The sequence below is a fragment of the Nuphar pumila genome, chromosome 2 (assembly GCF_984573655.1).
Source record: "Nuphar pumila chromosome 2, dmNupPumi1.hap1.1, whole genome shotgun sequence".
NCBI classification, from domain to species: Eukaryota; Viridiplantae; Streptophyta; class Magnoliopsida; order Nymphaeales; family Nymphaeaceae; genus Nuphar; species Nuphar pumila.
The window spans coordinates 15,859,366-15,883,603 of NC_143250.1; the positions used below are offsets into that span (position 1 = coordinate 15,859,366).

A 24,238-nucleotide genomic window follows, 5' to 3' on the forward strand; every position below is an offset into this window, starting at 1 on the left:
TCCCACTAAAAAAACCTATAGACTAAGCTGTTAGACGTGATAAAAAACTTAAAACTATGATTTTTGAAGGGGCTTAACGAGACATAATGAAAAAAGGACTTAAGGAATGCATTACTTATATATAGGGCGTATCATCAAACAGGCAAGTGTAGGAGTGCGTCCAATTCCACACCAAGGCGTTCAACGATGATGGTATGTTTGCCACGGCACTCCTTTCGTGGATTCCTCTGTTGCTGAAACTGAATCGGATCGCCCTCCACACAAGAACAGTTTTCGCCAAAAAGAGATCCAACGTGTAAAATGGCATACCCATCCAGGCATTTCACGATGCTATGTTTGTTTAGCATTGTGGGCTCCGTGGAAACGCACACCCGTCAATGAGTTTATGCGGAAAATCCGGATTTGTAGTGACAAGCGAACGCCCCCTTAAACTTTTTCGTATATATATATATATATATATATATATATATATATATATATATAGAGAGAGAGAGAGAGAGAGAGAGAGAGAGAGAGAGCAAATTGGATGTGAATGTGGGTTGTTTATGTCGTTTTTAATATTGTGAGAAGTTTCGATAAAATTAGTTGCTCTCTCTAATTAGTGGTCGTCTTTACTTTGAATCGATAATTAAAATAACAATAAATTAGTCATTATGTTGGCTACCCCTCTTTCCCCTTCGATTCCAACCGATTTATTCACCTTTTCCAGTTTTTTTTTATCCTGCACTCCGATGACGTCGATGTCTTCATTGGTAGCAGATGGGTGAGATTGTCACAAAGGGTTTTCTTGGGCAGCAAAAACACGAAAACAAAATAAAAGGCCTCACTTGCCCAACCCCTCCCCACAATTCCTCGCTTTCTCTCTCCTCCCATGTCTTCCTCCCTTCTCGAGATCTCCAGATTCTAAGAAAACCCCAATTCGGAAGTTCCATTCATTACTCCACTTCTTCACTCCCTTCTCTTCTTTCGCCCCTTTCTCTATCTGCAATCCCTTCCTTTGTTTTCTCTCTCTAGATTGGGTTTTTTCGTCCTATCTCGAGAATCTCTTCCCTATCAACTTCATTCTAGTTTCTCCCTTCGTGTTTTCGATCTCATGATGAAGGAAACCCATTTTTTCTTTTCCCCATTTTCGATCTCTTGACTGGGTTGCCGCCGGAACTCAGTTTAGGAGAAAAACCCTAATGGTAAAAGTAGGGTTCTTCGTCTCATGATTCTGGCTTTAGGTCTTTTTCGTTGTAGCTATGGAGGGATTCAACGGTGATGGTCTATCTGAAAAAACCCCAAAAGATTTCAAGGAATTCCATGGGGAGTCCTCAGGTCGGTTCTCTGACTCTGACCGTACCCTATCTATCTGTATATAATACTTTGGATTTATCTTTTTAGTCTTTGATGTCGTGCTTTTCCATAGCTCTATCTGGGTTTTAAGTGATCAGTGTTCTTTGTTCCTTCATCTTACCTCCATGAGGTACCGTGCCATGTAGAACATGATATTTATTAATTTCTTCACTTTCGTTTTCGATTCTGTGTTTGGTGACGGTTTTCATATTAATCCAGTTTAATCTTTTTATGCACATTATATTGCTGTTCCTGTCGTGAGTTAGATAATTAATTTTATATTGCTGCATTCCATGGTTATTACATAAGAATTGATACTGTCTTTTCGGATGACAAGAATGCTTACTATCACCAGCTTGGGGTGATAGTGCTAGTGTTGTCTTCAAATTTAGCTGTATGTATCGTAGAAGCTGTGTAATTGCGCTCTTATCATCGGCATCTATGAGAAAGTTCTGTGTAGGCCATTGCTTGGGCATATTTTGGCCACTCAGAAAAATCTGCAAGTGATATATCTTGTACAATGCAGTAGGCTCCTTGATAAAGTAGCTTCTCTGCTTTACTGCAAAACTGTTGCATAGAGCAGTTGATTCACTCTTGGATCTGCCAACTTGCTGATTGTTGTGACCATTGTAAGCCTTTTTATGTATTTTCTTGCAGGTATCAGCATGATATATATTCATATTTATAGTTTTAGATATAGTAATTGTTAAGGTGCAACATAAAACGATATCCTTTTCTTTGTCTTTTTGTGTTTCTTTCATTTTTTCATGCAAGAAAATTTGTAATGAAAATGCAATTGAGGTGGCTGACACATAGAGGATGGGATATATGCTGAATTATATTTGTTGAGTATGTGTTTCACATTATGAAGAGTTGCACTTGCATATGCCTTGAGTCTTCTTACTGCAAATAGAAATTTCTGGCAATAGGAAGGGGCAGTCGTATGTTGTTTCTTTTTATATTATTGTATTGCTGTAGTGTACTGTTTCATCTGCTTAAGAGTGCCACTAGTGAACATGCCATTTTCTTGAAGAAGCTTATGGTGTATTTGATGCATATAAATTATTGTGCATTATTTTCCTAATTTCTGTTTTACTGCAGAAATTTTACTAATTTATAAGTCCACAATTGTGTCTCTTTGCTCACATGCTTCCTTTGCTGATCCTCTTGTTATTTTTTTGAACACTAAGAGGCTTTGTAAAGAGGAGAGCCATTGACCTCTATCTGTTTTCTTATTGTCTTGTTCTTATTTATATTGGTATGTTAAAATGTGCTATTCTGATGAACTGTTTAGGATGTTCTAGGAAGATTCCATACAGAGCACATTTTGATAAATTAGAGTCATCTTAATTTTTTGAACAAGAATATGCATTTTTACTAAGTTCCTTTAAAATTTTGTTTATCACAAGGTTGCCAGACTAGGAAGTGGAAGTGGAAGTGGGAAACGATACGGGAAGCGGAAGCGAGAAGCGATACATTTTAAAATTTATAGGAAGCGGAAAGCACGGAATAAAAAAAAACAATATAAGAATTGAATGGGAATCAAAATGGAACACAAATAAAAATGATTATTCTTAATTTTTTAGTGTAAGAATTAAATTTTTAACAAAATCTAAAAATGATGATTGTCAATTTAAAGAAAGCACATGGAAGTGAGTGAGAAGCGTGAGAGGAAACACATAAAAATATAAAAGGTAGAGTGAGATCTGGTTTATTATAATCAGCAGGGAAAATGGTATCTGCCTCAAGCATTGAGGTGCATGTGTTGGGGTAGGGCATCGAGAAAAGTTCTTGCCTCCCCTAGGGAGGCAAAAAAATTTGACCAGTGGTGGTGGAAGATAATTTTGTGCAGTAACATAACATCCTTCTTTCATTAATAATTTGATTGCACACTCAGGTTTTTGCATATTTCAAATACAAGTTCAAGCTTTAACATTGTTAAATTGCCTTCCTTTCTTACCTCAGTTAAAGCTAAGAGAAATTAAAAACACAACTTGACAAAAGCCTACAAATGAAACTGCTGATGGTAGACTTGCATGTTGGTTAGCTATAATGGTTGTCTTTGGGAAGTTGTTGAAGAGGATGGTGTTGGGTTGGTTAAGACGAGGGCAGCCATTGTTGATAGTAGGTTTACTAGGTGGTTGATGGTGTACAAATTTGGAAAGGGGGGAGAACCTAATGTTTCCCATACTTTCTTGGGGAAATGATTGAGAAGATAATATGGGGAGAAATTGCATGCAAGAAATGGAGGTTGGCACCAAGTGAGAGCTTGTGTAAAGTACAATCCACATCAATTTTGTATTTTGAAGGATAAACCCATGTTTTTGAAAAAATAAACTGTTGTTTGTAGAGGATAACATAGGAATCCAGTCATTAATAAATGGTGGGTTTGCTTTTAGTAGGACCTTTTTGTTTTGCAGTAATTGGTTATGCAATTATACAAAAAGACATATTTTAGACTAATTGGCTATCTACCTAATTCTCAAATTAAACTTTATATTCAAATCATGTGTTCGGGTTTCAGTAGATTCACACATTATCATATATTCAATACATATTGTTATATAGTAATTGATCATCACTTTTGTGTTCTCTTGATTCAGTTCTTAGCATTATTAAACTTTTTCATGAAACATGTACAAAGATCTGTGTTGCAATAGGGAATTCACATACAGAAATTTTCCTTTGCAATGTGGTAAAATCTAACGGAGAGGCCTGAAAGGTGGTGGTGAGAATGCCACTGGTATTATGGATCCACGCTCATACTGCCTAGACCAGGATCTCAAATGACAGGCAGATCTCCGAAAGTATTTTAGGATCAAAGGAAACAACTTGCGTTGATTCTTCCTATTTCTTACATGAAAATTTTGATCTCCTATATGCTGCTATATCAATAGCTGAATGATTGGCCTTGGGGCTGTTATCCATTGGAGTAATATGTGTATATAATTTTCACAACATTTGACGGAATCTTGGGTGTTTTCTTGATGGATATCTGTTGTCATTATGTTCAGTATTTTGAATTGGTTTTTTTCTTTCTTAAAGATAAACTAATCTGTAAGGTTAACATTTGTTCTATGTAATTTTTTGTGTCAACCTATTTTGTCCGTCTCTGCAACAGAAGAATTAGTATATGTGAAGCCATGTACAATAAGAGTGAAGCAAAAGAAGTTTTTTCCCCACTCTCTAACATCTTTTTTTTCCCACAATCTTGCAGAACATGCACAATTTGATGCCTCCCAGTATGCATTTTTTGGTAAAGATTTGAAGGGGGAAGTTGAACTGGGTGGACTAGATGAGGGTGATGATATGCCATTTCTTGGGTTTGATGATGAGTATAGGTTTTCTTCAATTGGAGAGAGAGAAGAGGTGGGATTTTGTATTTGATGTTGAAAGTAAATGTACATTTTTTTAGGTTGCTAAATTTCTGGTGATATGCTGTAAATAGTTGTTTAGCATATTCTTAGTGTAGGCATTTTCTTTTTTTAATGGTAAAGTTTTGTTTTGAGTTGTTATGTTGCTTTTTTTACGGTTATTATAATAATTTTCATTGTTATCTGCAGCCTTCATATTGGCTATCATATTTATGATAGATTGAAGGTAATCATGTTGTTACATCCCTAAATAGCGGTGTAAATATAATAGGTTGGTGCCTGGCTATGATGTTCCTGAGTCTTAACTGCATGCTATGGGCTTCTGCCTGAAACTAATGTTCCGGCATGGTTCTTTCACAAAATCCTTTGGCCCAAGTCAGAGTTAGAGCCCAAAACAGACCTCGTGTGTCTTGATAGTGCCTATTTAACATGACATTGTGAACTTAAAAGTTAGAAGCCATGTATGTTGTACTTTTGTGGGGGAGATACTCCCCTTGCTGCTGTTGCTTGGGGTTTTACTTGATACTTGCGATTGTTTCATGGATAGATGGATGATTAGGATAAGAAAGTGATAATCCAGAAAAGGAGCAATGGACAAAGGACATTGATATAGAGTAGGTAGAATGGGGACAAAATTAAGAGATGAAATGAGCATAAGCAAAGCTTGTCAAAATGTTTTTGAATTCTAGAATCATGAATATTCTTGGTACTCTAATTTGGTACACCTTTAGAAATAGATTATTGTTGATTCAAATGAAATATTCAATCAGCATTCATTTAATCAATCATACACCTAAATCCCTACCATTGAGGCATGCTCTTATCTGCTTGCAGCATAGAGAATCATTTTCCTTTTCTACTTTAGTTTCTCTCTTTACCCGTCAGTTGTGGGCGGATGTATGTGGGCATGCATATAACGTACACACATGCATAAATTATGCACTCAAATGCTCTCTCTCTTGCTTTGCCAAATGTGTCAGTGTTTGGTATACTGTGGCAAAAATTCCATGACATAATTATTAGAACGTTACATAAATTCTTGGGGTGCGGGTTGGATGGGATATTGGAACATTGCATGCTATGGACCAAATTGTTTAAATGTTGAAATTTATCTTAGGAGGAATATGTGCGTGCAGTTTAAGCGACTTAATCATGTCATCCTCTAAAATTCTGTCCAGATCGCTCACATAAAGCAGGTGAGCACAAACTGTAGTAGAATCTGAGTCATCCACTGAGTTTCTTATGTGCGAAAATTTCGTTCTTGGGGATTTCTTGGCAAGGATCCTCCAATCTTTTTCTTTTGAATTGAAATTTACAGAAAAACCAAGAAATCAAATTTCAAGAAACATTGGAAGCATTTGACAGATGTATAAATATTCCCTCAAATGCTCTCTCTCTCTCTTGCTTTGACATAAATGTGTCAAAGTGTTTGGTATACTGTGGCAAAAAGCCCATGATATGATTGGGATGTGGCTTTGATGGAATATTGGAGCATGGCATGCTTTTGACCAAGCTGTTTAGATGTTGAAATTTATCTTACGAGGAATATGCGGGTGCAAGTTTAAGTGACTTAATCATGTCATCCTCTAAAATTCTGTCCAGATCACTCACATAAAACAGGTGAGCAAAAACTGTTGTAGCATCCAGTCACCCACTGAGTTTTTTATGTGAGAAAATTTGGTTCTTGGGAATTTCTTGGCAAGAATCCTCCAATCTTTTTCTTTTGAAATGAAATTTACAGAAAAATAAAGAAATAGAATTACAGGAAACATTGGAGGCATTTTGATATAAAAAAGCTTTTTAGAATATCTTGTTGGGTATATTATATTCATAACATAGGATTTAATTGCTAATGAAGTAATGAAATTTGTGATTCTACTAGATATTTGATTTTACCATGATGTGATGACATTGCTCTCTGTACATGAAGGCATGCTTACACGTACATGCACACACACACTCAAACACACACACGCACAGGCTCTCTCAGTCTCTCTCACACACAGAGAGGCATATGTATTTATGCACTAACAGTAGATGCATTTTTTATAAGATTCAGTTACAAGTGGTACTACATAGCCATTTAGTTATGTGTGAATTCATTCTGTTACATGGAAAGCTGGTACAAGTGTTGTTTCTACAAATGCCTCTTGAATATAATCTCACAGTATGCTTCTGAATTTATGTTATATTTTGTATTTTCTACCTTAGCTATTCTGAAAGTCACATTCTGGTTCTGGTTTTATTTTCTCTTGAGTTGATTCCAGTGTTGTATTCACAGATTGAAGGTTTGGAAGCTTTCTATGAGATTGATGATCTTACTACTACCTTTATGAAGGTTTGTATTCTAATTCAGCAGTCAATTATTGAGAAGCTGTGAACTTGAAATTCATATGTATCTAGAATTTGATATTTGCATGATGTTATTTGTGATTTGTCACACTTTCCTTACATAAAATTATTATTTGAAGTGGCCTCATCATTTTGTAGTGGTTATTTCAAGACCTTTATTGTAGATTAACTTGTGTTTATGTCTGTCTAAACCCTATTTTAAAACTCATTGGTTTTTTTTTACAACAAATTAAATGTGGTATTAAAAAAAAAGCTTCGAGAAATGAAATGTGAGTAATGAGAAGTTACCATGATATGAAAATATAGTTAGTAACTGTTAAAATACTGTACATATACCTGACTGATATACGAATATCAGTCAGGGGTATTTTGGTCATTTTATAAAATGTATTTAGTACAGTCCATTAGGGACTGAAATGTATTTTCGTGTTTCATTTTATTTTTATTTTTTATGTAAAAGTGTAAATATGACTGTTGGGAGGACTACCCCCAATGGTCAGTCAGTGACTGTTGGACTGCCTCCCCTCACTGCAAGTGAGGCTCTATAAATAGAGCCTCACTCTACTCTTGTAAAGCATGCTTTTAAAAAGCATTTGTGTGAGTTTATAAAATCCTCTTTTTTCTTATAGGCTTTGTGCCTTTGTGTTATTGTGAAGTTCATATTTTCTATCTCTTTTATAAGATTGTGATCGGTCCATTAGAGACCACGGTATTGTTGTTCCCTTGTGTAGCCCTTTGTTGGCATTGTATTCTTGCACCCTTGATTCATTACAGTAACACCAAATTACAAGAGATTCTATGTGATCCCAAACTGCTGGTATTCTAACCAACTAAAATCATTAGTACGTTGTGCCTCTTATTGAATATGTAATTAGTTAGTTTGTAATGGCTAGTATCTGTGCCAGCTGATCTTAGAGTCCAGCATCTTTATTTGTCACCATACAGTGGAATAGCATTTCAAGGATCGGCTTCTGTTTTATTGCCCTATATCATGGTCGCAGTGCATAATTCTCCACATATGGTTATCTGCAATACTCATGGCCCAGAAATTTGTGTAATGCATCCCTATTGAAATATTTGGTAAGCTATGACAAGAACAACCAACTCTACCACTAGGAAGCAATTCATACCTGTAGGATACAATTATCATAGATCACTTGTACCAAACATCCTTCCATTCACATTGTTGGGATGATCACTGGTCAGCTAGTTATTTAACTAGTATTTTAACTTGATGTCTAATTGTAAGCATGGAGAGGTACTTATCAAGATGCTAATTAAGAAAATACATTCATGAACTTGGTGCTATGTCACATGGACATGGGTATGGGACGGGGCATGGTCACACTTGGTACAACATGAGTTCTGTAGAACTAGGAAACAGAGACATGAGTGCTTTATTGCTTAGATGATATATATATATATATATAATCATCTTAAGTCCAAATTCTTGAAAAAAATTTATAAATCATTATGATAAAAAATACTAAGGGATAAATCTAAGTCAAAAATTGAAATATATTGTAATCAATGACAAGTTTTAAAAGAAAAAGCACACAAGTAAATATAAGATTCAAGATCATAAAAAGAAATAGATAAAGTGAGGACATGGTGTTGACCATGTTTGACTGTGTCCATCAAGTTTCATGGTGTGTCCTGTGTCATTCCTGTGTCATGTTGACACAAGTTATACATGGTAAGTGAAATGTCCATGACATGAATGCAAATCCAAATATGTTGAATGTATTGCATATATTGATGTTTCTTTGGCCCCTAGTTGTTCTTGAAAGTGGATCTGAATTGCCAGAATGTGTGCTATTAATCTCAATGATCTTACTCAGGTAACTGATTAACAAGTATTACTTTAGGCTTATAGAGTTTCTCATGGTCCCGTCTTGTATATGCTTTCATGCTTTGATGGAATTGAATTTTATTTTCTATTTTTTCCTGTAAAAATGTATTTGTATTTTGAAATTTTACTCGTCACATGTCCTGCTTCTTTTCTTAACCTGATAAATTCACCTCACAGCTAAACAAAGGTGATGGGCAGCAAAGGAGCTTAGAAGGCATTGGAGATCGTGGATTTTTGTCCAGAGAAAGTGAGTGATAGTGTTGCCTTTTTTCCCTGCTGTCTGATTTGGGTGAAGTCAAGTTTGCACCAAGTGTTTATTACATCCAAACTCTCTCCTCTCTCTCTCTCTCTTGAGATACACAATGATTTCTGGTAATTAAGTAATCCTTTGCTTTCATTCTTCCTAGGATCAGCAAGTAGCATGGTGATCATCTATGTCACAGGGACTAGGCCAACTAGGTGCCACACCCACGCCGACGCGACGCGACGTGGGTGCGGCACCCAGTGCAGTCAACCTGACCCTGGGTGCGGTCAACGCGCCCAGGATCATTTATGTCCAACTTTTGGACTTTATATATATATATATATATATATATATATATTATATTTTATATTTTTGCCGCACCCCCTCACCCCCGCACCCAGGTTTTTTGAAAGTGCCCCGCACCCGCACCCGCACCCGCACCCGCACCCATGTGACATAGGTGATCATCATTTTAGATGGTTTAAGGATTACACTAATCTGGTGGCTTAACATGTCTGATCATGCATACAAATACCAGGAACTCACAAACTGTGGGTGCATCTTTTCTTTTTTTCAGAATGCTAGTTTGATTACAATATCTGGATTATATGAAGTTTATTTATGGAAACACTGCTCTGGATTATTGTCGCCAAGGTGCTTGTTCTCCATGTGGGGACTTTAAACAATATGTCATGTAGGTGTTCCACACTTTTAAACTTAGACAACCGTGTACTTGAAATGAGTTCTTGCCTATTTTGTACAAACTTGATACAGAAGTGCCAGTTTTTTATTTAATTGGTTGGTTGAAGGTGGAGGATCGTAATTTGTCCTGGGGCCTGGTGTTGCCTGACATTTGTCTGGCTCAATTCAATTCTTTATTTCAATAATTTTCATATCTGCGATCTATTTCCACCAAGTTTCTGAACAATAAGGCAGCTCACTCAAGATAACTTATGTCCCAGGTGGAGCTATGGTTTTCTTCTTATGCATAAACTACAGTTTTGTGCTTCTGGTTTGGTTGATAGTTGATATTTGAAGAGAGTATGAGGATCCTTTCAGTAGTACTCGGTACTGCTTATGACATTAAAAAACCAAAAGGGGTAGCACCATTTTCATAGATGCATGCTTATCATGGGCCTTGGGCTGCAAATGAGCCGAGCTGCTTGCAAGTGGCATGGGTTAGCTGGTCTAAAGGCTTGCTAGCACATGGAAACTGGGCCTGTTGGCTGATCTCATGCATTTTTTTGGTTAATGATCATTATCAAGATTTCAGACATGAAAAAATGATTCAAATCTCTTTTCCCTCCCCTTGAAGGAAATACAATTTATTAATTGATCTCATTGATCGTTTTGTGGTGTTTGTTGTGGTCAGTTCACCTAGATGTCCAGGGTTCTACGTTAATGGAGAACATACTTATTTCAAAACCATTTTCTACTATGTTCATAAATGGCCACTCTCTATTTATCTATGCAGTCAAAGGCGTCGACTAGGCACCTAGTCGGGGTAGTCAAAGGAAAAGCTAGGTATCGGCCGGATTCCTAGTTTTCCCCATTCAGGGGTACCAATTTTCCTCCCTAGGCGCCTAGTCGGTCCTTGCCTAGGCGGGAAAATCAGTACCCTGAAACTTGTTATATGCATTTTTTTTAATTAATTTGTTAAGTGTGTTTGTTTATGTAGATGTGACATTGAATTGTTATGTATGTAGTTGTGTCTTAATTTTTGGTCAGATTTTGTAATATAACAGGTTTACTATGCAGCTATGCTTCACGATGGTGGTATTTTGTACTTTGTGCATTTGTTGATTAATTTTATGTTGGATACATCTTTGCTGTTAGTCTTAATAATATTTGGGCAGGTTTTGTGATAGAACATGTTTACTATGCTTGACGATAACAATATCTTATGCTTCGTGCATTTGTTGTTGATTAATTTTATGTTGGATACATGTTTGTTGTTAGTTTTAGCACTTTATTTTAAGAATTTAGATTATTTTTAAATTATTTGGATTTGGCATTTGTTGATAGTTGTTTGCTTTGCTTATTCAATTGTTTTTAATATTTGGGCAGGTTTTGTAATGTGTTCTACATGTTTTTTTTTTGTCTATTGCTTATTGTTGATTGATTTTATGTTGCATATATGTTATTAACTTTAGCAGTTCATTTGCAGATTTTTTATATTTTTATATTTTCTTAATTAAGGTACCGACTAATCTGTCTAGTCCCGCCTAGTCTCTTACTAGGCTTTTTAGGGGTCCACCAACTAGGCACCACCTAGCGCTTTTGACTACATATATATTTATTTATATATGCATTTGTTGTTCCTTTTTATCTAAGTATCAAGTGCAATAGCATCTTTTGCTTCCTGTAACCATTCTTGGTTGCTAGGGTTTTATTTCATGCCTTTTCCTCCTTTGTTGCAATGTGCTTTCTCTATTTCAAAGTTCTAATTTGTCTCAACGACAACTTCCAATGAAGTAAAGGCACAATCCTGTAGATTATTCTTCATTTTTTCAATAGTTGCTGTATGTTAATTAATCTGATACGTAGGTACACTGCGAAACTGCGTAACTTTTTCTAATGAGTATATCAACTCCTAGTTGTGATTCAGGATCCTTTGCTGCAAATCTCCATCTGTCCTGTCATAGCTTTTAAGGAGCTCTTTCCTTTGAATGAATATGCTTCTTTTGCAGCCTTGCGACAATGTAGAAGCTCGTCGTTCACAAGCTTCTACATCTTCTCTATGAGAAATATATTCGAGCTTTGCTTGTCTAATGACATGTTTGATAGCTTCATTTTCTGGAAACTCTAATGCTGGTGGACGTCCTTGTTATCTTATTATCATCTTTTAACCTACATTTTTGCTCCATCAGTTGTTTAATGACTGTTTGGTGCTTTATTTGAGCTGTCATGTTGAAGGATTGGTAATAAAACTAGATTAACATGTTCAATTTTATGCAAGATCTCACCTGTTCTAGAGCGTCTGAACTGACTGACTGGTCTAAGCTTCTTACCAGTCATGAAATGATTCGTTATCTGATTGTTGAACTGTTGAATCTAAAGCTGAAGTCAGATTTGAAATAAATTGCTACTGCCATGGGTCAGATCACACATGCATTTTTGCTGTGGGAATCTATATTCCTACATGATAGAAGCAGCATATCAATGCACATTCTAAGATGCTTGCAGTTGTTTAAGCATAGTTAACATGGTAGTCCCATCTCATTGTGAATCAGTGACACATCATTCAAGGCTCTTGATGTACTGAGATAAACAAGTTCCAGTGCTTGCCCTTTTCATGCCTATTGTTCTGTTTATACTGAATGGTTCTTTTTTCAGGTTCATCTGCAACTGATTGGACACAGGAGCCAGACATTTCAACTTGGTTAGATCATCATGTTTTGGATGCTGATAGCACACATACAGGGAAGCGATGGTGGTCCCAGCCCCACCCATCCTCTTCTCAACTTACTGAATCCAAAAAACATTTGTACAGAACATCGTCTTACCCTGAACAGGCACAACATCATCCTCTTTCAGAACCCATCCTTGTTCACAAATCGTCGTTCAGTTCATACCCTCCACCTGGAGTTCGAGTCCATGCTTCACCTAATCAGTCACGGCTTTCTAACATGGCATCTCTTTCTCTGCCCCCCCCCAGTCCATTTTCAGGACCAAATTTCTCGCCTTTCCCTGGTCCTCTTCATTTGGCTGGGGGACTTCCTCATGGATTGCCTTATGGCAATGGCACACCTCAATTTATGCCTCCTGGTCTTCCAATCAATAATAGAACTCAACAAAACCATTGGATGAACCAGGGTAGCATCTTCTCAGAAAATCACACACCACTTATGCCTGGCATGGCACATCAGCAGCTGCCACCTAATGGGTTGATGTCACCGCAGTTGTTGCAGCAGCAGCAAATAATGCACTCAATTCAACAATCAATGACACATTATCCTGCACTTCAGCAGCAACTATTTAATGCACATTTGTCTCCTGCCCCACATATAATGAGTAAATATGAAGCTATGCTTGGGATGTCAGATATGAGAGAACAAAGGCATAAACCATCGCAACGAGGACGACAACAAACCAACAGTTTGCGCTATTCACATCCAAGCTCTGATACAAGCAGCCAACGGAGTGAAAGTGGATGCCCACAGTTTCGTTCAAAGTACATGTCAGCTGAGGAGATTGAGAGTATTCTCAAAATGCAGCATGCTGCTACTCACAGCAATGATCCTTATGTCGATGATTACTACCATCAAGCATGCCTGGCTAAGAAATCTGTTGGGCCAAGACTCAAACACCATTTCTGCCCTTCCTATTTGAGGGATATGCCTCGTGCTCGTGCAGCTTCAGAACCACATGCCTACCTTCAGCTTGATGCTCTTGGACGTGTCCCATTTTCCTCTATACGTAGGCCCCACCCTTTGCTTGAAGTGGATCAACCTTCATCTTCAAGTGATGGCACCTTTGATCAGAAGCCTACAGAGAAACCTCTTGAGCAAGAGCCTATGCTTGCAGCGAGGATCATGATTGAAGATGGCTTGTGTCTCCTGTTTGATGTTGATGACATTGATCGGCTTCTACAGCTCGGTCAGCCACAAGATGGTGGTACCCACCTTCGGCGGAGGCGGCAGGTTCTCTTAGAGTGGTTTGCTGCCTCATTACAGCTGGTTGACCCACTTGGTGCTGGTAAAGGCAGCCATCCGGTTGGTTTGGCACCAAAGGATGATCTAGTGTTCTTGCGCTTGGTCTCTCTTCCAAAGGGCCGGAAGCTTCTTGCTAGGTATCTCCAGCTTCTTATCCCTGGTGGGGAGCTCATGCGGATTGTCTCAATGGCTATATTCCGTCACTTGAGGTTTCTGTTTGGTGGCCTGCCATCAGATCCGAGTGCTGCAGAAACCACCATTGCACTTGCTAGGACTGTTTCTACATGTGTGTGCAGCATGGATCTCAGTGCATTGAGTGCTTGCCTTGCTGCAGTTGCCTGTTCCTCAGAACAACCACCCCTACGACCACTAGGAAGTTCTGCTGGTGACGGTGCTACGGTGATCTTGAGATCTGTTCTTGAGAGAGCAACAGATCTCCTTACAGACCCTCTTGTTGCTGCCACTTACAGCATGTCCAACCGTGCACTCTGGCAGGCCTCATTCAATGCTTTCTTTGAGTTGCTCACCAAGTACTGCCTGATCAAGTACGACAGCATCATACATTCTTTGATCATCCAGGCTGCCAGTGTACCAATAATTGGCTCTGAAGCAGCAAGAGCAATAAGCAGGGAGATGCCAGTTGAATTGCTGAGAGCCAGCCTTCCCCACACAAATGACCATCAGCGCAAGTTGTTGTTGGATTTTGCACAGAGATCCATGCCAGTTGCTGGTTTCAATGCACATGGGAGTGGTGGTGGTGGCGGTGGGCACATGAACTCAGAATCTGTACCAGGCTGAGATCTTGTTTGCTTGGACATCACTTTGCAGGATGCAACTTTACCTGTATCCCATAAGCGTAATTGTCCATGTGTAGTCAAATCTAAACAGCATGGACAGCTGCTCCTGATGCATGGAGCAAGGAAATGAAGGTATAACTTATCCCGGGGATTTGTTTCCTTTGCCTTATTTTTAGTTAATTTAGAACTTATAGTACTACATTTGTAATATCTTCCTGTTACAACGAGCGAACAAGGACTTCTAGGAGGCTGGTTGTCTTTGCAAAATCTTCTCTCTGAGAGCTGTATTTTGGTGGTCTGAATTTGGAACTTCAGACGGTGAAAATACGAACAGCAGGATGTACAGGGGTTCAGGGGCGGTGACCATTTGATTGCCCTTTACTATGTTTTTCTTTTTCATTTCTTTGGGAGAAAAGAAGTTTTACAAATAGATTGAGTTCTTAAATCATCTCTAGGTTTTCAAAGGGTGACACGTATTGGAGCAGAACCAGGCCACCTTGTATTTGTGTGGGAGGGAGTCGGCTGCATTTGAACATGCTGTACTACTAGACATTAGAAATGTTAAATTTTCTTTTCCTTCCTCATTTTGCTGATACTTCTAATAGACAGCCCAGCATCATGCATGTGTCCATCAGGTGAAGATCAGTGTCGTTGATCGCACTAAGAACCACTATCCAGAATTTATCGTCTGTCCATTATTGTCTGCAATATATGTTTATTATTGTGCCTCTGATGGAATCAGTTGAGAAACACAGCTCAATTTAATGTGCTGGGCTTTCCAGATTTTTGTCCACTTTCTTTTTCCTCCCGTGCTGGAGTTGATAAATTCAGCCCACTTTAATGTGCTGGAATCTGGTGGTGTCTGCTTTCCATGTTTTTTCCCCTTTTTTCCCTCCCCATATATACCTCCTTCATGCACAAACATGATGTGCATCTGCATGGCTTCCAAAGTGTTGGTGAATTCCAAAGTTACTGGTTGTATGTGCTGGGTATGCTGAGAAAACAGTGAATTTTAGCAGATTCTTGCATTTAAATTTGCTATTCGCTGGATGTTTTGTTATTTTTGTTTTTTAGTCTGCTTCTATTGCAGGATCTGATGTTTGGCTGGTACATGCTAATAGATGAAGCTCGTTTTGAGCTTTTCTCTTGCTTTTTTTGGATTGTTGGGCACATTAGGCTCTTGCTAAGACAAATTAACTATTGGATTTGACAATGTTCTGTTCATCCCCTTCCTCTTGTGAAATCTACATTACTTAATATAAAACCATAGATACGAAGTAGTACTCCTTCCCATTTGGAGTTTTATCATTATCTTCATCATACCTCTTGGGTAAGAAATCCTCTTAAGTACTTTTTTTGATTCATATACTTCATTCTGGCATTTAGGTTTTGAACCATGTCTTATAAAGATTCTATATTCTTGTTCGACACTGAAGATGTGGTCTGGACTGGGTGAACCAACTTGGGTTTGTGGATTCTCTTCTCTCAGTTAAACCCTTGAGACTCACCTCATTAGCTGTAGCCCCTCTCATATTAGGATTTTTGGGCTCTCCTATTCCTTTTGTCGATTCGTTCCTGCTCTAGCTCCAATCTCTTTTGGATTTTTTTTTTTATTTCTTCTATGCTCTGTCTGACTTGTGCTAACACATTCCTGTCTTTGGAGCAATCTTTGAAATGCGAGGTTTTAGGAGTTCGTCTTATGGTAGACTCGTCTTGCTAAAGTGTGGATTTGAGATTTTTGGGTTTTAGATTTAGTATTCATTATACTCCAAACCAAACATGCTCAAATAAAGTAACAAGAGATTTTGAAAAATGATCCGATACCCTAGTGCTCCCAAAAAAGTGTATCTACGGATCTATGAGGTTTTTTCAGGTGATGTGGATTAGGATTCTCTTTCGGATTCATATGGATTATCTGGTACTACCGTTGATATATCTAAGAATTATGTCAGACGATAGATCCTGTCACTGACTAACCTGGCTGGCCGACATAGCTGGTCTCTTATCTGGTGGGAGAGCCGGGCTTTATAACAGACAATAAACTCTTTTAGACCTCTGAGAGACAGATCATGTGGGGGCGGGGGTTCGGAGTTCTGCCGTGGGTGCAGACCATGGAGGAAAGTAGAAGACGACAATGTGGAAGGTTATTCGCTGTTCTGGATGACAACCTACGATTATCCACTATGTTGGATGACTGAAACGGTTTGGCATTGCCGTTGTTGGGTTTTAGACCTTGTGGAGGTCTAAAGCCAACATTTTGCTAGGTTCGGGGCCTTTAATGGTCTAATCAGTCTACTGTTGTTGTAGACAACGGAGACTAGGAACAAACAGCATTCTTGGTGGTGTTGTTCGACGCCGGATGGCAGAGCTAATGGTCGTCCATTGGGTTGGATGGCTGGCTCGGTCTGGCACTGTGGTTACCGAGTTTTAGATCTCCACACCTTGTGGAGGTCTAAAGCCAAAGCTTTTCAGGTTCCGCAGGTGTTACAAAATATGGTGAGAAGTATCAGACAACATAGTGGTCTATTGTTTGGACAGCTAACAGGGAGGTCAGATCGGACGACAGAGTGGTCGATTGTCCGATATATTGCACAACAACGACTGGCCCTATGAGTTAGGGGATTTTAGATGCTTCGATGGTCTGCAGAGGTCGCAGGCGACAGATGCGAAGACCAGACGACAGAGTGGTTCATCGTCTGGTACTTGTTTGGGTAGTAGACGACATGCTTTGTCTATTAGGCAAGAAGTTGAGAAAGGATGACATACCTTGTATGGGTCAAAGATAGACTGGACGACAAAGAGAGGGTTGGATGACAAGTCTTTGTTCCGGATGGAAATGAAAGAGATGGTTTGTTATCTGACCTAAAAAAATTGCAGGAGAACAGGGTCTTAATTTGGGTTTTCTTTAACCCAAAATCCGTATATAATATAGTTCTAACTACAGAAACTGATAAAGAATGTGTGTCCCACCATGATCACCAAAAATTGTTGATAAAAATTTTATAGGACAGATGTTTGACTTACCTGAATTATGTAAAATCCTCTTTAAAAACCTTTTAGAAGATACGAGGGGCGCTCGTTTTAAGCCAAGACTTACCTTTTTTAAGAAAAAGGTAAAGCTAAGGTGGGTTTTTCGATCTTTGTAGCTCGAAGCACACCGTTGTGAATTCAGGTATGTAAAGAGATGAAACGTGTATGCATATTGTATAAAATCAAAAGAAATAGGCAGATTGATATGAAAAATACATTTTTTTGGACCGCAAACCAAGTTTGTTGTTTGGTGTGGGACTGCAAACTGGGTTTATTGTCCAGGATGGAACCACATACCAAGTTTGTCGTCTCATTTGAAATTGGGTCTTTTGGAGGGATTTTCTTCCTCCAAGCATAGGGCTTGTCATCCTTGAGGATTTTTTGAAATTTTTGAGTGGCTACGCATAAATAATATATATATTTTTTTGAGCTTTGTAATTAGTTTTGGTGATGAATTATTCTAAACCTTGATCTTTCTCCTTCCCTACTTTGTAAACCCTTTTTCTTGGTAGTTTGGTAGTGTAGCATAGCTCGTAGACCGTAGTTTGATAGACCTTCGTGAATCAGACATCGGATTTGCATCAAGTGGTATTAGATCCAGGTTCGCATTTCAAGGATCTACAATGTCTAAGGCTTTGAAAAGTGAATTTGTCGAGGCTATTGAGGTGCATGTTGGTCGACTGTAGCATGCACAAGATGAATATAAAAGTGTGGCTGAAGCTCGAAACTTTGACACAAGACATGGCATCAAACGAGAGGATAATGGCAATGCTTATGATGCAGTTTGGATCGCATATAGATCAACAGACAAGCAATCCCGACCAAAATCTTGTGAAACACACGGCAGCAATGGCGATCGGTCCGAATCCTGTTGTGAAACCTCATAACATAGACCCGATGATGGTCGAGGGATCATCGATGGGAACAAACACCACCCCTGTTCTGATCAGAGCGAACCCCAACTTGAGCTGGATAGTGGCCAACCGGAACGAGTCATCGTCAGATTCAACTCTCACCCATGAAACTCAAAAAATGAGTAAGGTAGCTGCTACCACTGGAGAATGTGGCCAGAGTAGCAGGGAGTTCCGCGGCTCTTACCTTGGCTGGATGGATGCCAACATGGTCATCGATCAACCTTTAATCGATTTAGGTGGTCTGAACCCAAATTATTTGGGTTTGGGCCCATTTCAAACTCAAAATGGACCGAATTTGGCCTACTTTGGCCTCAACTTTATTCCAAGTCCTTGGGGTGGGATCCCCAACCCTTATTTTAGTTTCAATTTATCTAACTTGTCCCAGACTGGACCTTATTGGACTCGAACGAAGCGCCTGTTTGCATTTGAACCGGGTCAAGGCTAGAGCCAAAATCATTTTGGTTATGGATTGGATCTAAACCAGGCCTTATATCCTCTAAACTCTATCCATAACCCCTTCCCAATCAAATCTGGTCCCAACAAATCAAGTGAACATAGTTCTGGTCATGATCCAACCAGATTTTAACCAAACCCACAACCCGAACCACATGGAGACAAATCCAAATTCTAACCCCAACCTAACCTAGATCTAGAACAAACCCCATGAATACCCAATCCAGCTCCAACCCAATTCAATATAGCCCCATCCCCCATTAAATTCAATACCCAGGCCACTCCATCATGACCCAAACCTAGATTTTGGATCTGGAAGAACCCAAGGTCCACTTGGTCACTCACTTGCATAAGCCACGTAGCATAAAGTTTAGCCTGGGCAGTATGTGTGTGCACAACAGCTAGCAGATCAATGTGATCAAAGGGATGCTAGAGTTCTTGCAAACTAATTCATAAAGATGATGTTATTAATATTCATGGAGGGATGATGTTTTACAACCTAATGCTTTGTCATGCTGACCCAATTTTCTTTCGTTCGGCGTAGCTGAACTCTTCCCAACCCGAAGAGAATGATGCAGGGGCAGGTCTATCCGCAAAGAAGGCAAGAAAAAACTAGAGTACTAGGTTCGGGATTTGATTTGGATACAAATAGGCTCATTAATTTATTTATTGTATTGTATTTAGATTTATTTGGATTTTGGGTTTACCTGAAATCCATCATAGGATTAGGATTTATCTTTTTTCCATATAAAATACTTTATTTGGGAGCTTTGTAATTAGTTTTGATTAAGAATTATTCTAAACTTTAATCTTTCTCCTTCTTGCCTACTTTCTAAATCAGTGTTGTGAGAGGCGTAGGCCTCAGAGGAGAGGCGCACACTCAAGGTACTGAGGCGTTGCTGTGATGCGCAAATTGCCCCTCATCAACCACCGACCACCGGAGTTGCTGTGCTGCAGCTGCTGCTCAGTCTTCTCCGACCACCGGACGACCGGCATATCCCTCGCTTCCGTACCAGCTGGGCGTGTGGTCCTTCTCCTACTGCCTCCCCTCCCACCGCTTCACTTCCATACCAGTTGTGAGAGGCGTACGCCTCAGTACCTAAGGCGTACGCCTCAGAGGCGAAGCGCAGGCTCAACGCCTCGCTTCGCCTCATCGCATTTAACAACCTTGTTCTAAACCCTTTTTCCCTGGTAGTTTGGTAGTGTAACGTAGCTCATGTATAGATCGTAGTTTGATAGACCTTCGTGAATCCGACATGGGATTTACATCAAGTTTGGTTTTTCATGGATCCATTTGATAAAAGCCAAAAAACTAAACCTTGGGGGCTTGTTCAACGTGGCCTACTCAACTAATTTGATGCGTTATGATTGAGTCCGGTAAGTGGTAATTTTTTTTCCCGTCTTCAACACAGTTTTCGATGTATCAAAATAACCAAATTTAATTAACGGTTCATAAAGTACTGTAATTATTTTAAGAAAGAACCTATACAAGAGTGATCACATGGACACGCCTTATGTTTGAGCATCCAATGACTTGGCTTCAGGCCTCCAGTATTCATAGCCCTTCATCTTTGAGATGTAAGTCAGATAAAAAAACAAGGGTCACAAATGTGTCCTTTCTCTGAAAAATTGTATGCAAATCATCAAACAGTTTTCAATTATTTGTCCTGTCATTCCTTCCATACAAACAATGTTGTTCTTTGGGCCAACCATGGCCATGAACACGTGGACCAATCACATGCTACTGGGACCGGTTATGCTGCTGAATGCCAGGAACTAAACAACTCATGGACCCCACCACAAGCGTGTGACATACTGTAGGCCCCCACATGGCAGTCAATGCATATCAAGTTCAAGTTCCACACCAACATGGAATTCTTTTACCTCTTTCTCATTGGCTTAGGAATTCATTTTATTCTTCATCCTCTAGTGGACAGACCTACCTGCCTCACTCGGTTGTCGTCATATGCCATTTTATCATCATCTGGGTTGGTCAATCTCAGTGGATGGGGAATTCGGGAAAGTTCACCTAGGCGACAAAATGTGGCCCCCACATCGTAGATATGCCAAAATAAGGGAGAGGATATCAGGTCCAATTAATTTGCCTTGGGGTAACAAAACAAAGCTTCATGTTGATTGAATGGGGCCATCCTACACACCCCGATGCAAATTTGCAACTTTTCTTGCTCTTATTCCAAACAGTCCAAGGGATAAAAATGAGAAGAATTTGTATTCTCTCTCTCACAAATATCGACGACATTTTGAATTTATCACGAAAAAATCACAATAACATTTTCATGGATAACATTCTTACTTAAACATGACACATTGAACATGTCTGCATTTTAGTAAAATTTTCTAAATAAAAAAAACTTGGTTTTTTTTCATATTTTATTCACTAGAGAGCTTACATTAATTAGATTAGGTATGTTTCATGATCCGACGCATTCTTTAGGGAGGTAAAAACTAATCGACTCATATCATACTTAAACCAACTATACGGTTTTAATCTTATCTCTGTCCAGCAACTTTTTTTTGAGAGAGAGGTTTTTTCTTTATATTGTTAAGTTACATCATTTGAACTACTTTTCAATCTTATCTCCTTGGATTGATTTAGAGGAGGTTGCCAATCGATTTGGAAAGTTGTTTACATTGGATTCATAACAGAATTTGTTTTCTCTTGGGCTCTTGACAAATGAGAAAAAGGTTGATTTTAAGAGGGATTCTCTCCATCTCAACTAGACTCACGGCAGGGCTTCTATCTTGAGGCTCGACTTTAGTGGGGACCACATTTTCTCAACACACCCCGACATGTTCAATGGCCTGGGCAGCACATGGAGCTTGGACCTAAGCATAGCAAGCCGATAAGAACTGAGTGGTTTAGTCATGATGTCCGCCAGTTGATCAGTGGTGGATATGTATTTGATCTCAAGTTCCCATTTTGCAACATGATCGCGAAACAAAGTGAAGATCATCCCTATGTGGTTAGAGCGATTATGAAACATCGGATTTGTGGCCATGTAGGTGGCATTGATGTTGTCACACCAAAGGACAGGTGCTGCCATAGGTGTGAGTTTGAGTTCGGCAAGAAGTTGGCTTAGCCATAATAATTCTGAGGAAGTAGATGCCAACGCGCAATATTCAGCCTCAGTGCTGGACTGAGAAGCAATAGATTGCTTCCGAGCGCTCCAAGAAATAAGTGAGTTACTGAGAAAAATTGCGTAGCCCCCAGTTAATCTTCTATCATCTAAACATCCTACTCAGTCTGCTTCAGAATAGGCAGATAGGTGGAGTTGAGATCCGTGAGAGAATGATAGCCCATAATTGAGAGTAGATTTAACATAGTGAGGGATGCGTTTAACAACACTCCAATAAACTGTGGTGGGAGCATGCATGAACTGACAAACTTTATTAACAACAAAACGAGATTAGGGCGAGTGAGAGAGAGGTATTGAAGTGCACCAACAATTTGTCTATATGATGTCAGGTCTGGATATGGATCACCATCATTGAGAGACAACTTGCAATTAGGGTCAAGAGGAGTAGAAATGGGTTTGGCACCATCTATGTCTGACAGATAGAGGAGATCAATGACATACTTCAACTGAGAAAGAACAATGCTACCTTGAACAAGTATAGCTTCAATGACTAAAAATAATGTAAGGAGCCCAAATCTTTTAATGCAAACTCCTTGTTCAACACTGAGATGAGGTTAGTAACAAACGATGTAGAGTTACTAGTAATTAGGATATCATCCACATAGATAAGAATGTATACAAGAATAGAGTCATGATGATACATAAACTGAGATGTATCTGCACAAGAGCCAACAAAACCAAGTTCTCGAAGAAAAATGCTTAGATGATGGAACCAGGCTTGCTGAGCTTGCTTGAGACCTTAAAGTTCCTTGTGTAACTTGCATACATGATTTGAATAACAAGGATATGAAAAACCTAGAGCTTGAACCATATAGATCTCCTCTGTCAGGCACCCATGGAGAAAAGCATTATGGACATCAAGTTGATGAATGTCCCAACCAAATTGAATGACAATGACAATGATCACACATATGCTAGTGGGCTTGACTACAGGGCTAAATGTCTCAAAATAATCAACCCCTGCTTCTTGTGTATATCCTTTGGCGATCAAGCGAGCCTTGTACCTTTCAAGAGAGCCATTTGTGCAGTGCTTGATTTTAAATATCCACTTGCACCCAACAACATTATGACTAGGAGATGGAGTCTTTAGAGTCCATGTCCCATTTTGTATTAGAGCATTGAATTCTTAGAGTATAGCTTGATGCCAGTGTGAGTTCTTGTGAGCTTGCGAAAAATAAGTGGGTTCACGATTACGATGAAGCTCAATAAGGAAAGTAGAAGATATGGGATATTTGGTAACACAAAAGGCTTTCGGTTTAAGGGAGCCAGTTTGGGACTGAGAAACCATGTGGTGAGTTTGAGGTAGTGGAGGAATAGACTCAGATTCTTGGGAATTAGACTTAAAACTCACAACAGAGGAAGGGGTAGGGGTTGGCAGTGTTGGAGAAGTGGGATAGGGAGACTCGGCTGAAGGAGGTGCGTCCACTGAGGCTTGCATGGATCAAGTAGATTGATTGGGAAAGGGCTGAGTAACCGGATGTTGCAGCATACTAGGAAGAGAAACAATGAGAAGAAAGACAATTGTAGGAATGCTAAGGGGCGAAGGTGACAAGTTGAGTGAGTTGGCTAGCATAGATGTTTCTTTAAACGAGAAGAATGATTCATCAAAAATCACATTCTTAGCAATCAAGGTCTTACCATTACGCTGATCTAGACACATATAACCTTTATGTTGGTTCTGATAACCAAGAAAGACACATCAAGTGCTACAAAAATCGAGTTTATGTTGGTTATAAGGGCGTAAGCACGGGTAAGAAGCACACCCAAAAACTTTGGGAAATGTGTACTCTAGGTCACAGTTAAAAAGTAGAAAATAAGGTGATTTCATATTTGTGATAGGCAAGGGATGTCAATTTATCAAATATGTGGCTGAAATGAACGCCTAGTCTCAAAATTGCAGAGAAACTCCAGATTGAGCAAGAAGGGTTAATCCACTTTCCACAATATGCTTGTGTTTGCATTCAACAAAACCATTTTGCTCATGTGTGTGAGAACATGAAATACAATGGTCAATACCGCATGACTATAACTATGCAGACACTAAGCGATATTCACCACCCTAGTCACTTTGAAG

At 39.1% G+C, this 24,238-nt stretch overlaps 1 protein-coding gene across 1 annotated transcript; it reads left to right on the forward strand.

Annotated features, from left to right (window-relative positions):
• Window positions 1-721: 721 nt before the first annotated feature.
• LOC149844868 (protein PAT1 homolog) lies at window positions 722-15,186 on the forward strand. The gene is made up of 5 exons (XM_089997367.1): window positions 722-1,317; window positions 4,553-4,704; window positions 6,991-7,047; window positions 9,091-9,160; window positions 12,494-15,186. The coding sequence occupies exons 1-5, from the start codon at window positions 1,242-1,244 to the stop codon at window positions 14,608-14,610; spliced, it is 2,472 nt and encodes an 823-aa protein (XP_089853493.1). The 5' UTR covers window positions 722-1,241; the 3' UTR covers window positions 14,611-15,186.
• The last annotated feature ends 9,052 nt before the right edge of the window (window positions 15,187-24,238 follow it).